Consider the following 15,135-nt stretch of genomic DNA (forward strand, 5'->3'; position numbering starts at 1 on the left):
CCATCACTTGGCGTCCTTCGTCCATTACCTATTGCAAAATTTTCATCTGAAATTGCTTGTTCAATTGATTCCAAGTAAAGCCAGAATCATCAATCCTGTATCTACTTTAAAAACTGTCATATGATCACACCTGCTGAAGTAGTCACTGAACCTTGAAAATAAGATCAAGGACATTGGACATATGATAGGAGGAAAGTTTGTAACATAAGGCATCTGTATACAAGGTATGAAGCATCCAGGTATTCTACCCTCTAATCCCATGCTATGCATTTTGTGACTTGTCACAGGGGAAACAAAAAAAGTGTTGGTTTTGGAAGCAAAAAAGGCCTTAAAAATACAGAAAAATCTTTGAGTCTCAATTCAGAAAAAGTTTTAGGATGAGGTTCAAATACCAAGCCTATTCTACCAAGTCGGAGCATATGAAACAGTTGAAAAACTAATCTTCTGCATGAATTACAGTCATTATGAAATAGAATACTTTAATATCCATACAGAAACAAAAATGGAGAGAAGGTTCTTATCACAGTTGGTCTGAATTGGGTAATAAGACTAAAAACTTGTGGGTAGCTTGAATTTAATACATCTTTATTTGATCCTGTAAATTAAACTAGAAATAGAAGATCACCCCTGTGGCCCTGCTGCATGCAAAAATATAGTTTTGCAAACAACAGATTTAACCAACAGTGATGCAGAAGTACAACTTTGAAATAGTTGTCTGTAAGACACGTTTTCATGCCACAGCCTTAGTTGATTTTTTTCTATAAAGTAGGCCATTTACAGTTGATATTGTTTCTTTTAAGCTTCACAACTCGAGTTTTTTTTTCAAAACCAAAAGGAGGTTACTTATTCAAATTTAAAATGATAAATTCCATTTTTCAAATAAACAATTATCAGTAATGCATTTTTACACCTCTGTAATAAAGGTAAACTACTGCATTTTTTGTCACTTGGCATAAAGTGACCAACTAAGTTCACCATCCGGACATTTGTAGAAAATTTTAGATAACCGAAATCCTGGCTATATGCATTATTTTTGTATATTTTGTAACACTCTACATGATATAACAGTTCCAGCTTGAAAACTTGAGTTAGCAGGACAAACCATGTTCTCTTTATGTAGCTAATCCTGTGGATATGCACACCTTCAGTATGTGTATAAACATCCTACAAAATATCAAAGCTGTAGCTCCAAAACTAGGAGGAAATAGCAGGACAAACCATGTTCCCTTTATATAGCTAATCCTGTGGATATTGACACATTCAGTATGTGTAAATTCAAGCTACCCACAAATTCCATTTTCCCTTTATGTTGTTAATCCTGTGGACATACACACCTTCAGTATGTGTATAAACATCCTACAAAATATAAAAGCTGTAGCTCCAAAATTATGAGGAAATAGCTGGCCAAAACATGTTCCCTTTATGTAGCTAATCCTGTGGACATGCACACCTCCAGTATGTGTATAAACATACTACAAAATGTCAAAGCTGTAGCTCCAAAACTAGGAGGAAATAGCTGGACAAACCATGCTCCCTTTATGCAGCAAGTATGAAAAAAAGACTTAGTCCAACTACCTGGAATTTTAAGAATATTTGAAAAAAATCTTAATCCTGTGGACATGCACACCTCTATTATGTGTATGTTCTGTACCATACGAGTATTTGGACCATATACGTATGGTCATGACCATATGAGATATTCTTCCGTAAGTGAAACCACATGCGTTTGGGGCATGGATTTTTTTTCTGTTTTCTTAGTGTTTAAATTCTTATTTCAGAAACAAAATTTCATTTCTAATATTTTCATTAAATTGGCTTCTTTTCATACGATCTTACTGTCATTGTAAGATTGTATGAATAGGAGCAAAAACACATGATCAAATTTACTAAAAATCAATAAGAAATTTTTAAGAAATTATAATTTAATAAAAACAAATTTAAACACCAAAAGAAATTTTTAAAAGAAAGAGGGTTCAATGACCAAAGTGCCTGTGAGTTAAGCAATTTACTTGTTTAACAGTTCATTTAGATATTTCTTGGAAGTAATTTTCCAAAGTCGACATATTGCGTTTTGTATGGACAAATCGATAATGACCATGTTAAAATTATTTTACTTTAATTCTTACTTGTAGGTAATATTCACTCTATTGAATTAATCATGTAAAAATGACTACCATATGATAAATAAGTCAAAATTTCATTTTTAGAAACTCTTAATTTATGTGACACCTTTTCAACGGTTCATTGTGTCAATTACCCGGACCATATAAGTATACACGCAGATGGTCATGACCATATTGTTTGGTCCAAATAAAATCCAGATAAACAAGAGTGCACACGCTGAAATGTCTCGCCTTCTTTACTAACCATTGATATTATGTTGATAGTCCTAAATGAAAGCTTTACTACAACTATGACATAAACTTAACATGATCATAGAAAATGAAGTCAAGGTCATATAAACCAAACGAGAAATACATGTACACCTTACAATCATTCAATACACTAAATATAGTTGACCTATTGCTTATAGTTTCTAAGAAACAGACTTAACCAAGAAAACTAAACATTGACCAGTGAATCGTGAAAATGAGGTCAAGGTCAGATGAACTATGCCAGGCAGACATGAACAGCTCACAATCCTTCCATACAACAAATATAGCTGACCTATTGCTTATAGGTTAAGAAAAACAGACTGAAACACAAAAACTTAACTCTGAGCAATGAACTGTGAAAATGGATCAATGTCAAATAAAACCTGCGGGACTGACATGTACACCTTACAATCATTCCATACACCAAATATAGTAGACCTATTGCATAAAGTATAAGAAAAACGGACCAAAACACAAAAACTGAACTATAACCACTGAACCATGAAAATGAGGTCAAGGTCAGATGACACCTGCCAGCTAGACATGTACACCTTACAATCATTCCATACACCAAATATAGACCAAATATAGTAGACCTATTGCATAAAGTATGAAAAAAAAAAAACAACACAAAAACTTAACTATAACCACTGAACCATGAAAATGAGGTCAAGGTCAGATGACACCTGCCAGCTAGACATGTACACCTTACAATCATTCCATACACCAAATATAGTAGACCTATTGCATACAGTATAAGAAAAACAGACCAAAACACAAAAACTTAACTATTACCACTGAACCATGAAAAGAAGGTCAAGGTCAGATGACACCTGCCAGTTGGACATGAACACCTTACAGTCCTTCCATACACCGAATATACTAGACCTATTGCTTATAGTATCTGAGATATGGACTTGACCACCAAAACTTAACCTTGTTCACTGATCCATGAAATGAGGTCGAGGTCAAGTGAAAACTGTCTGACAGGCATGAGGACCTTGCAAGGTACGCACATACCAAATATAGTTATCCTATTACTTATAATAAGAGAGAATTTAACATTACAAAAAATGTTAACTTTTTTTTCAAGTAGTCACTGAACCATGAAAATGAGGTCAAGGACATTGGACATGTGACTGACGGAAACTTCGTAACATGAGGCATCCATATACAAAGTATGAAGTATCCAGGTCTTCCACCTTCTTAAATATAAAGCTTTTAAGAAGTTAGCTAACGCTGCCGTAGCCGCCGGATCACTATCCCTATGTCGAGCTTCTGCGACAAAAGTCACAGGCTCGACAAAAATCTAAGGATTTGAAAAAAAATCTTAATCCTGTGGACATGCACATCTCTATTATGTGTATAAACATCCTACAAAATATCTGTAGGAGATAGCCAGACAAATCATGGTCCCTTTATGCAGCAAGTGGTGAAAAATCTAAAAACTTTACAGGATTGTTGTTTTGGAGACCCATATTATACCCCTCACTCCGAAGTGATTGTTAGCATATAGTTTTTGACCGATCTGTTTGTCAATCAATTGTTTCCAACCTATTTCCTGAGGAACAGATCAAACCACAAAATCTTAACATTGACCAATGAACCATGAAAAAGAGGTCAAGGTAATATAAACCCTACCAGATAGACATGTACACATCACAACTATTCCATACACCAAATATAGTTGCCTAATGTTTATAGTAACCTGACATAACCACAAAACCCTATCATTGACCAATACACTAAGAAAATGAGGTCAAGGTCAAATGAACCTGCCAGACAGACATGTACATCTTACAATTATTCCATACACCAAAAAAACTTGACCTATTGCTTATAGTATCTGAGAAATAGACCATTCAAAAAAACTAAACATTGTCCAATGAACCATTAAAAAAAAAATTGGGGTCAAGGTCAGATGAAACCTGCCAGTCGGACATGTACACCTTACAATCATTCCATACACTAAATATAGTTGACCTACTGCTTATTGTATCCGAGATATGGACTTGACCACATAACTTTAACCTTGATCAATGATCCATGAAATGAGGTTGAGGTCAGGTGAACCCTACCTGACAGACATGCAGTATGGGCTTTGCTCATTGTTGAAGGCCATACAGTGATCTATAGTTGTTAATATCTGTGTCATTTGGTCACTTGTGGAGAGTTGTCTCATTGGCAATCATACCACATCTTCTTATTTTTATATGTAGACCTTGCAAGGAACCCATATACCAAATATAGAATTTCACTTTTCAAAAAAACAGTAATTTTCTTTCAAGCAGTCACTGAACCATGAAAATGAGGTCAAGGACAATTGACATATGACAGAAGAAAACTTAGTAACATAAGATATGAAGCATCCAGGTCTTCTAGCTTCTGAAATATAAAGCATTATACAAATTGTTTACGCCGCCGCCACCGCTGGATTGTAATACCTAAAGTAGATGGTGAATTTTTAAAATGTGAAGGTCAATGAATACTTCATGTAGATTATGGAAATTTTTGAATATTTGAACCATATTGTTGTGTGGTTGTAATAGAAACTTAACCATCTTACAGGAAAGAGAGTAAATTAGACTAAGTATGGATTCCATTGTGACATCATATAAATTCTGATTATCTGGAAACTAACAAATATTTCCCTCTAGTGCCAAAAAAGAATTATTTTGCAGGAATATTTGTTAAGGTTGTGTTTTCCAAGGAGACTCTTGTCCCTCTTTTCTGTCTCCTCCAAAGTAGACCATAACTTTTACAGACATTAATACAATTATTCAGCATAGACACACAGGGATTATAAAATGGCCATATAGCATCAAATAAATATTTTATTGGAAATGTTTTATATTTTTAATCAAGGCTTTGTTAAGTCCTGCATAATGATACATATATCCATAGACAATGATAATTAATGTAAGAGCTTACAAAATTACAAAACAATTATTTTGTTTTAGTTAGATACAACAGAAAAACACAATGAAATATAACAAATACAGAGAAAGTAAGAGTTATTGGTATATTTTAATATCTGAGTATTTCATATACACTGCAGCAATTAAAGTTCTGTAATCCTTGCCCTCTTCATGCAATTTTAATTTGGAAGCTGTAAAATTTGAGTGAAGAAGAAAAGTCTTAACTGCTTCACTGTGTGATGTAAAGATAGTATGTATACTATTTTAGACATGGTAACAAAATCAGAAGGAAGAAATATAATGGAAGTCAAAAATGCTTGTCCAAAAATATCAGCAGATACCATGAAAAAAGAGACTGCTAAAACGAAACTTGGTATCCAATTTTTTTTCAATGAACACTCAGGAACATACTTTTCTATATAGCTATGTAATAATTATCTTTCTGTTCAATGTATGACTTATTTTAATCAAATGGGAAATATATTGCACAGCTAACATTTAATTGTTCAGATCTAACACTGTAGAATTAAACATAATTTTCAATTAAATTGATGAGTAAACTGGACATATTCAAACAAACATTTGACATAAAAGGACTCTTATGTAAATTTTGTTAGTGAAGGACTTCGATGTAAAGTTTGAGAGTGAATTGGGCCAGTTAACACATCAAAACATACAAAATACAACTATCAGATCATTTTTTTTTTTAATTACACCCTTCACAGACACACAGTGTAATATATTCCATTGATTTGTATTGCCAATAAATATTGAGTGAAATCAAAACAAATGTAACATAGTATGTTTATACATTTGGGCAGGTAAATTTTGCATATAAACCTGATTTTGATAGAAAATTTTTGGTTGATCACAACTTCAGAAATATATAACTTATTTTTTTTTTTTTTATCAACATTTCTTTGAAAATGAATTTAAGCCATCATATTGTTTATATTGGTTATTGAAGTAATAAGGTGAAAACAGTCTATGAAAATAACCTCAAATAACAACAAAGGATTCTAATTATGCAAATCTTGTAAGAATAATATTTCAAAATGATTTAGTTAGGCATGACTCTTATAAAAAAATAGATTATGGAAAAAAATTAAAGCAAGATCAAGTTACTCATGCACTTCAATTTTTCACCTATTGAAAATTTAAAGAACAAAGAATGTAATTTGTGTTGCCTTAACATTCGTGACAAAATGGTACACAAAATTATATCAACATTCAAGGCCATTCCTTAAATTTATTGAAATAACTAACTTCTGCCAAATATTTTTCCTGTATATGTACCATGTACAATAATTAAAGTAACAATAGAAGCTATCACCATTTGTTCCGTTTTACATGTTACAAATTGAAAAAAATGTATAAGCAAAATTAGAAGTAAAGCTTTGATTACCAATAAAACTTGCATTTTTAAAGCATCAAATTTGTTGAACCTCATACTCAATTCCATAAGTACAGTCAATTTTAACAAATATTACAAATCAATGCCTAATATGATCGAAACTGTAAATATTTTTTTCATTGAAGCAAAATTTTAAACAGACTTCGGTTTAAAGTTAAGTTTTTTCTTCTAGTATAAGGCCTTTTTCTTCCAATTATAACGTCTTTATATATAGGCCCTACAATACAGTTTTCTACTCAAATGGCCATGTTCAAATTTGGGAAATTTGTATGATAATACATTTACCAGTACATTTGTATTTGTATTTACCTGTACTAAAAACTCAAAAAAAATATTGTATGAGATTCAACTAACATTTATGTATATTGCACTTGAAAGATTAAATATCACTAATAAATGTAAACAAATATTAAAATACATAAAAAAAATACATAAATTACTAGGATTTCTAACTTTATCTGTACAAAATAAAAAGTCAAATCTGCATTGCTATGTTAACGATTACATAAACTTCATTCCTTAAAAAACTTCTATAAATAAATGTAAAGCAATTTTCAAAAAAGGGGAAATTTTCAAAAGTGTGCAGATTTTAATATAAATCCATTACTATGACACTAGTGGAGATATAGGACAAGATAAATCATAATTATTGTAAATTAAACAAAGAATGATAATTTTTGTAAATAATTTTAGATTACATTTGTGTACTCACAAATATTTTTTAAAACCTTAAAGTTAAAGCATTTCAGTAACTCTCGTCTCCTTTGGTTTATTATTGAAAAATAGTGTCAGTGATACATAAAAGAAATCAGCCATTTTGAAAGCTTCTTCAGAGGGCATGATGATAAAAAAAAAATTATGCAACCACCTCCACTGGTTATCTGAACCAGGAAGAAGTTTGAGAAATTGAGAGATTTTACTAGTTAACAATATGCAAAAAGTGAAAAAAATCTAAACTGAAAGCATTTGCTTCAAAAAATTTAAGCAGAAAAGCTAAAACTATTACACCAACTTTCACTATTTGACAAATGTGGATTTTGACTTTTTACAGATTACCGGGTACATCAGTGTAAACTGTTGAAAAATCAATGGATTATAATGAGCATGCTTAATTGTATCCCAACTAAAGCCATTTAAATCTCTGTTCATATAAATATCAACATAATATAAATTAAATCTAATAATGTTAAAATAAATTGTCTGAAAGAGAAATGACACAATATATTAATAGTCTTTCATATGGCACCCCTCCAAGATACTTCTTGGTTAAGAAGATGTTGAACTCCACATAAATATATAACAATCTTCAGAAAGCCTACAATATAGTTCTAAACAACAATATAAGAATATAAAGTTCATTGCAATTATCATCTATAAAACTGCCATTTTTATGTTGTATAATGCTGCGTTATTGGCCTTATAAATGCATTTAAAAAGTATAAAATCAAGCTAGGCAAGTTTTCAATTCTGTTTGCAAATAATTACTACAGCTGGCTCATTCAACATTGAAATTTGCAGATTTTCAACAAAACTCATGATAATAGTCCTTGATTTTATGTCATATAAAGTGCTTATGTCTGCAGATTAAAACATTTCCAAATGTTGATGCATGAAATCAATCTTACTTATAAATTATTAGCATAAAAGTAAATTCATGCAAACATGATTTATAATGCATATATGTGCATTAGCATATAATATACTACAGAAATGCATGCTATTTCTTAGCATAAAATCGAAAAGAGCAAAATGCATGAAAATAAAATCAATTAATTTTCTTAATTTTGTTACACTCTCAAAAAACTTGTAACAGCTTATATATATTTTAAGCATGAAATTGAGTATCAATGTTTTAATGATGTAAACTTATATTCACACATTATAATATCACCCAAAATTATAAATATCACTCAATACAAATATCTACCATTCTTTGAGATATACTTATTTTTTCTTTAAGGATACTTTTCTAACATTTTTGCCTGTAAACAGAAGTGATTTAATATTCATTAGTACATCATCAAATATCAATATGTTTCTGAATGTTCACTGAGATTCTGTTTAATTTTCAGTTCTAATATCTATAATAAACAAACAAATTTGCATTTATTTCTTAAAATTTCAAAAAAAATTTTATCATACAATTTGGAAATAGAAACTTTATTTTCATGTCATCAAATATTAAAGTTCATTCAATTAAAATATATACATGTACCTGCAAATTAAACAAGCCAGTTAATAACGAAAAAGCTTGCTTCTTTTCATTCAGAATAATGGTCATTCTAAGAACTGAACAAAAAATTCAAACACCTGATGTATGCTCAAGTTAAGACTTAATTAAATATCACACATACTTGATCACCCTTCCAATGTGTAAGGACTGAACCTTTAATAATAAATTCTTGGGGAGTAGAAATTATTTTTAGATCAATTTACTTTAGAACCATACCCTATATATGGTATCAGAAATACTGCTTACAAAACACTTCATGGAATGGCTTTGTTAGTATCTACTTCTTGCTGCTATTATATCTTCATTAAGTTAGTAAATGGCAAAATTGGATTAATTAGCACCCTATTTGTTTGGTTTTTGTATAAACTGAATATAATGACCTATCATATGGAAAATAAAAAAGATTTCTTTTCAAAACATTTGTGCAGAAAATCATTTTCAAGCTTTCCCTTCATATCTAAATATTGTTCTGTAAAATTACCCTGCTAAAATTTGAGTCGTTTTATTTTTTTTGCAACATAGATCAGTAACTTTCTTCATTTCTAAGATATTTAACACATAAAACAAAATCTACTGCACAAAAATAGACATATTGACAACAATACATTATAAATATTCACATCAAATTTGATAAAATGTAAGTTTCTGATCCTTTGGAATATACATAGCTCATTAAATGAACATGCAGCTCTCTCAACCACATTTATAACTTTCATACTTATTTCAAATGTGATGTTAGTCATCTTACAATTGTAAAAATTTGGTCAAAATTCAATCATCGAAAATACTGGAACTAACATTCATTTGTCATTATAGTAAGTTATCTAATATATTGCATAAGTTCTTCTTTGTGCTTGTCAAAAATTATATACCATTACTTGCGCCTTTATATAACACTACCTTACGGATCATTTACAAAATTTTGTTTTTTTTGCATTCCAAAATTTAACAATTGAAAATGAAAAATTCACATTTGAACAAAATCAAAATAACCTATTCAGTTTCGTTTATATCTTCTCGTTCATCCCCCCAGTTCTTTAGTACCCCTCCTCGTTTCATCATAATTTCTTTCTTCCATGCTGGAATTTCACCTGAATCTTCTTCTTGATCCATTTGAGCTTCTATCTCCCTTCTCTTTTCTTCTCGTCGTCTTCTTTCTTCCTCCCTCTCCTTAAAAAAAAAATCATATAATCTAATAAAAGAAGAAGATATACTCTGCTTGATTACAGCAGGTTATTGTATGATAATATTTCACAGACATAACACTTTCTCCTTGAAAAAAAGGAAGACTTATAAAAGGCTTGAATAATACCCATACCAGAAGTTGGATACATGTTTGAGAGGAATGTTTATCTATAAAATTTTATAGGACAGATATGAAACAATACTACTTGAAAATTTAATGATTATGCAAGGTTTAGCAATTCAGATCTTTATAAAAGGGCACATTACATTTGTGAGCATCATTGCATGGGAGGTTTAATTTTTTTATGAGTGCTCCCTGGATTTCATTACATTTGCATGTATTTATTTTATAGGTAACAGGTAAAATATATAGATAGTTCATAATAAATATGTAAAACAAGAATGTGTCCATAGTACACGGATGCCCCACTCGTACTATCATTTTCTATGTTCAGTGGACCGTGAGATTGGGGTCAAAACACTAGTTTGGCATTAAAATTAGAAAGATCATATCATAGAGAACATATGTACTAAGTTTCAAGTTGATTGGACTTCAACTTCATCAAAAACTACCTTGACCTGGAGCGGGACAGACGAACGAACGGACATACGGACGCACAGATCGAAAAAAATAATGCCCCTAGGTGGAGCATGAAAATTAAAAACTTTGAAGAAAAACAAACAAAATGGAAATTATGTCCAGCCACCTTTTACTCAGTTACTTTGAAAAATGGGAAAGGGCAATTGATTTAAGCTTCAAGGGTGAATCACTGTAAATATGCTAACACCCTGTCAGATGACCTCAACAATTTATCCATCTTATCCACACCGTTCAATAAAAGATGTTACAGTTCTCTGTGTTCCTACATATATTCTAACAGTGCCCTTTATATCCATGTTTACATGATTTACAATCTAGTCTAAGTACATTGTAACAGTATTTGGTTCAATTAGTTTTAGGATTATTCAATCCTTCCAAATATGTTGATCACTGGAAGAAAATTGATTCAGAAAACTAATATATATTAAACATATATGAAAAAGATTACTAGCATCCTGACTTTGCACCGTTAAACAATATCAATGTGGTTCACAGGGAAGAAATGGATATGAAAACAGGAAGAAAAGTCTCAAATAACATGATTATATGACAAAGTACTACATATCTGCTCTTTGGCTGGGAAACATGAAACAAAGTATTAAAAGTTATCAGACACAAAGTTTGTGTTACACTGAACTTCCTGCTTTGAAAGATAATCTAGTTTTTCAGGAAATATTTGTGTGTGTGGAAGAAACTTGAATTCCATGTTGAATGACATGTCACTTAAAACTTGATTCTATGGACCAGATAAATCCATATGACCTCACACTTGTACTTTATTTTCATGTTAGTAACAACACATTTGTGCTTCCAAAATAACAATATTAGCTGTGTTTTTTAACATGCATGATAAATTTTCCTATATTTTTCTGTTGTATATACAGTGATCAACTAAAGTATTAAATTCATCAACTGTGCATGTACGATACCAGAGTTTTTACCAACAGACAATATTTTGAAAGGGTGCATACAAAAAAAATAATTAGATTTTGAAACACTAAAATTCAATTTCATTGTACAATATTATCTTACACCATCATCCATGACATCTGGGGGAGGAGGAGGTGGGGGAAGATCAGGGTCAGGTACACTCTTCTTAGGTTTCTCCACAACAGCTGGAGGGGGTGGTGGTGGTAATTTGTCTGTTTCAACCAATACTATATTTTTAGTCTGAATCGTCTTCAATACTTCAGGCTTTTTTGTTTCTAAAGCTGGAATGTTTTGTTTGATTTCTTGTAGAGGTTTTGTGTCCATTGTTTCTGGTAATGTTTCTTTCGGTTGAGATTCAGATTTTGGTTTTACTGGTTTTAACTTGACTTGGTCTGGTGATTCAAATTTCTACAAACAACCAAAATGATCACACACAAAATGCAAACACATGCATAATTTCAACACACAATGTAAATACATCAACATGAAAACATTTATTGAAAAAGAGTTTGTATCAACAAGTTTCATAAAAATTTTCAAGTCTAATAATCAGACTTATCTCTCTTTTCATTACTAAGATTTAACAAAGCCTTTTACCATTAGATTTTGATAAATCTTGTTGATACAAATAAGAATTCAATAATGATTGAATAATTTCATTGATGAAAAAACATAGATGCAGGAATTGGGAGACAATTGGAGCAAAGAATCAATTATTAGTATCAGTGATAACAAAATATGCAAGCTGGAGAAAATCTAAATCATTCCAGTTGCAATCTAAAACTGCAATCGTCTGTAAAGTCAGGATACTGTAAAGCCGAAGTCTTATAATTAATCATAAAAAGCGCAAAATTTTATTCTAATCGTAATTTAAGTGTTGAATTAAAAAATGTTATGAATCAAACAAGACATTTTATGATTTCTTTTATAGTCATCATAATTGGAAAAGTGTATTTTCTTTTTGAAGAGAAATGGTATGTGTATACTCTACATTGAAATAATAATAACTGCTTTACGAAGCATAGAAATGTATCAAATAATCAATGGCTTACTTTTTTCTCCTTTTGTTTCCTGGCCTACAAAACATAAATTAGTTATTTGTTAGTTCATGCAAACAAATTCATGCAACTATTTTAGTAATGACACAAATAATTTAAATCTTCAAAACTTTGCATGTTACTGTGTCCTTTTTTCTTTACATTACTGGAATGTTAGGATAAATAAAGAGTCTTAGTAACCACTGTGTACAATGTGATTTGATATAACTCCGCTCGACACAGTTAAATTTTAAATAGTCAACTGTCAAGAGTGGGAAAATATTGTATTGCAGTAAACTGTTTCTCTATTGAATTGTAGACGAAAGGTAGGCAATCTTCATTTTTCTTTTTAAATGATCTGCAAAATAATGTGTTTTTCTATGTGACATCATCAGACATGGTCGCCTTTTGTCATGACACTCCAGTGGGAAATTCAGAAGTAAAGTCTGAAAGCATGAATATTTGACGTCATCATTGAATTTTGACCAATGAAGACCTCTGAGATTAAACAAACCTGCAGGCATTGAATATAAGAAAAAAATCAACTAGTAGGGGAAAGTATAAATCGACTAAAAATTAAATAAAGAGTTTATACGACATAAAAAATCCAAAATATATAACAGATTGGGTTGTCCATCATAATTAGGGCTTACTCTTTGTATAACATGGAGTATTTAAGTTGTAAAACCCCCAATATGAGTACATATATCTTCAAAACTTACTTTATTCCACTTTTGACAAAAATTGTGACAGGTGTACTAAGGCTATATATACTAACAGGATACTAACAGGATCATACACTCGTGACATCTTACAATTGTGATGTCACATTTACAAGTGATTTGAAGGAATATGGTTAAATAGACACAATTTATAATTATATTCAGAGATCAATTAGTGGGAAAAGGTCAATGATTTTCAATTTGAAGACTTGCATGAAAATCCCCCACTCAATGGAATCATTTTGAAGTTAAAATACTTTTGCAAAAGTTTACAGCATGGGCACCAAACAATATTATCTGGATAAATTTTGTTATGGAGTGATTAACAGGAATATATGGATTCTGTGAATAAAAAACTTTCATACAGGGAGGGGGGTTTATATATTTAAGTATACCTCATTAAATCACTAATTAATAAATAGTATCCCATATTCCAACATATTACATTTTCATATACCACTCAATCAAATATTTATGTTGTTACTACCCTGGTTTGAAATAAGTGAATTTAAAACTCTTTTAATGAATAATAGCATTCAACCTAACCACATACACACCATGCAGAAACAAAACATCATACATCATGTTCCAGCAGTTGTTATTTTCTTACACAACTTGTCTTAATATGATAACACACAAAGACTTGGCACTGGATTTCTTAATGTCAAATTACCTCATCTATCTCAAAATCCTCATTTTGTTTAAGCTGTGCTTTCTCCATTAAAATTTTTCGTTTCCACTCAGGTACGTTCTTCCATTTTTCTTGTTCTTCTTTTTGTCGTCTAAGTTGCACCTAGAAGTTTAAAGGAATCTCAAATAAATCTGATAATGTTCTATCTTAACATTATATAAATTCAAAATTAATTAAAGGATCATAATTTGATTATCAGAATTTGTAAGATTTCATAAATTACCATGAAGGATGAAGACAAAAACAATGCATGCTGGGATTGCTCTTTAAGCAAAGCATTTTTGTACAGCATTTTGTACTTTGTTTAAAAACAATATTTTGATACATTGAAACAAGCTGTAATATTTTCCACTGATAAAATGAGACCTGAAATAAAAAATAATAAAGCAAACTAATAATATTCATAATCAAATCAAACACTATCACACACTGTTAGTAGAAAAGTAATTTCAGCCTCTTTTTCATTTAACATTATGCATTGGCATGTAGTGTTCACAATAAGAATTTGATGGTTTAATACTCAAACTTAAAATAAAGTCAACTATAAAATTTTTAAAAAGACATTTTATAGCTTTTTTTTCATGTTTTCCTCTTTATGAGTGTTAACCATCCTGTTTGCTGATTCAGTTGCTGAGAATTTTTAAATTTTTAAATATTCAAATTAGAAATACATTTTGACAGACACAACTGCTGGATATGAGTGTTTTTTGTAAGAGAACAGAAACTTATATAGTATACTAATTTTTTAGCTCGATACTAATTTTATATACATGTACTCATTTTGAACACTAGATTTGCCAAACTTACCTCTTTTCTTTTAAGATATTCCTGTAAGAATCAGGAAATATTAATTGTGGATGAGATGTCTGAGAAGTGATATATGATCTGATGCCAGCATTCAAATTGGCTAATTTTTAGACTTTCACATATGATTTGGTTTCAGATATGGTAAACTTACCCATGATTTGCCAAACCAGGTGACCAGCACAAAGTAATTATTACTGATGAAGGATTTTGTTTGATTTGAAA

At 30.6% G+C, this 15,135-nt stretch overlaps 1 protein-coding gene across 4 annotated transcripts in view; it reads right to left on the minus strand.

Annotated features, from left to right (window-relative positions):
* Positions 1-5,207: 5,207 nt before the first annotated feature.
* LOC127698216 (unconventional myosin-XVI-like) overlaps positions 5,208-15,135 on the minus strand; it is a 132,198-nt gene continuing 122,270 nt past the window's right edge. Inside the window, exons 37-41 of one of the 4 annotated variants that reach the window (XM_052201567.1) lie at positions 14,914-14,934; positions 14,089-14,208; positions 12,709-12,732; positions 11,759-12,064; positions 5,208-10,110 (exon numbers count right to left, since the gene is read on the minus strand). In XM_052201567.1, coding sequence (XP_052057527.1) covers positions 9,934-10,110; positions 11,759-12,064; positions 12,709-12,732; positions 14,089-14,208; positions 14,914-14,934 — 648 coding nt within the window. In that variant the 3' untranslated portion in view covers positions 5,208-9,933. The remainder of the gene's footprint in view (positions 10,111-11,758; positions 12,065-12,708; positions 12,733-14,088; positions 14,209-14,913; positions 14,935-15,135) is intronic. The other 3 variants (XM_052201568.1, XM_052201569.1, XM_052201570.1) reach the window with 3 other exon arrangements.

This window comes from Mytilus californianus, unplaced genomic scaffold, assembly GCF_021869535.1.
Source record: "Mytilus californianus isolate M0D057914Y unplaced genomic scaffold, xbMytCali1.0.p SCAF_4, whole genome shotgun sequence".
NCBI classification, from domain to species: domain Eukaryota; kingdom Metazoa; phylum Mollusca; class Bivalvia; order Mytilida; family Mytilidae; genus Mytilus; species Mytilus californianus.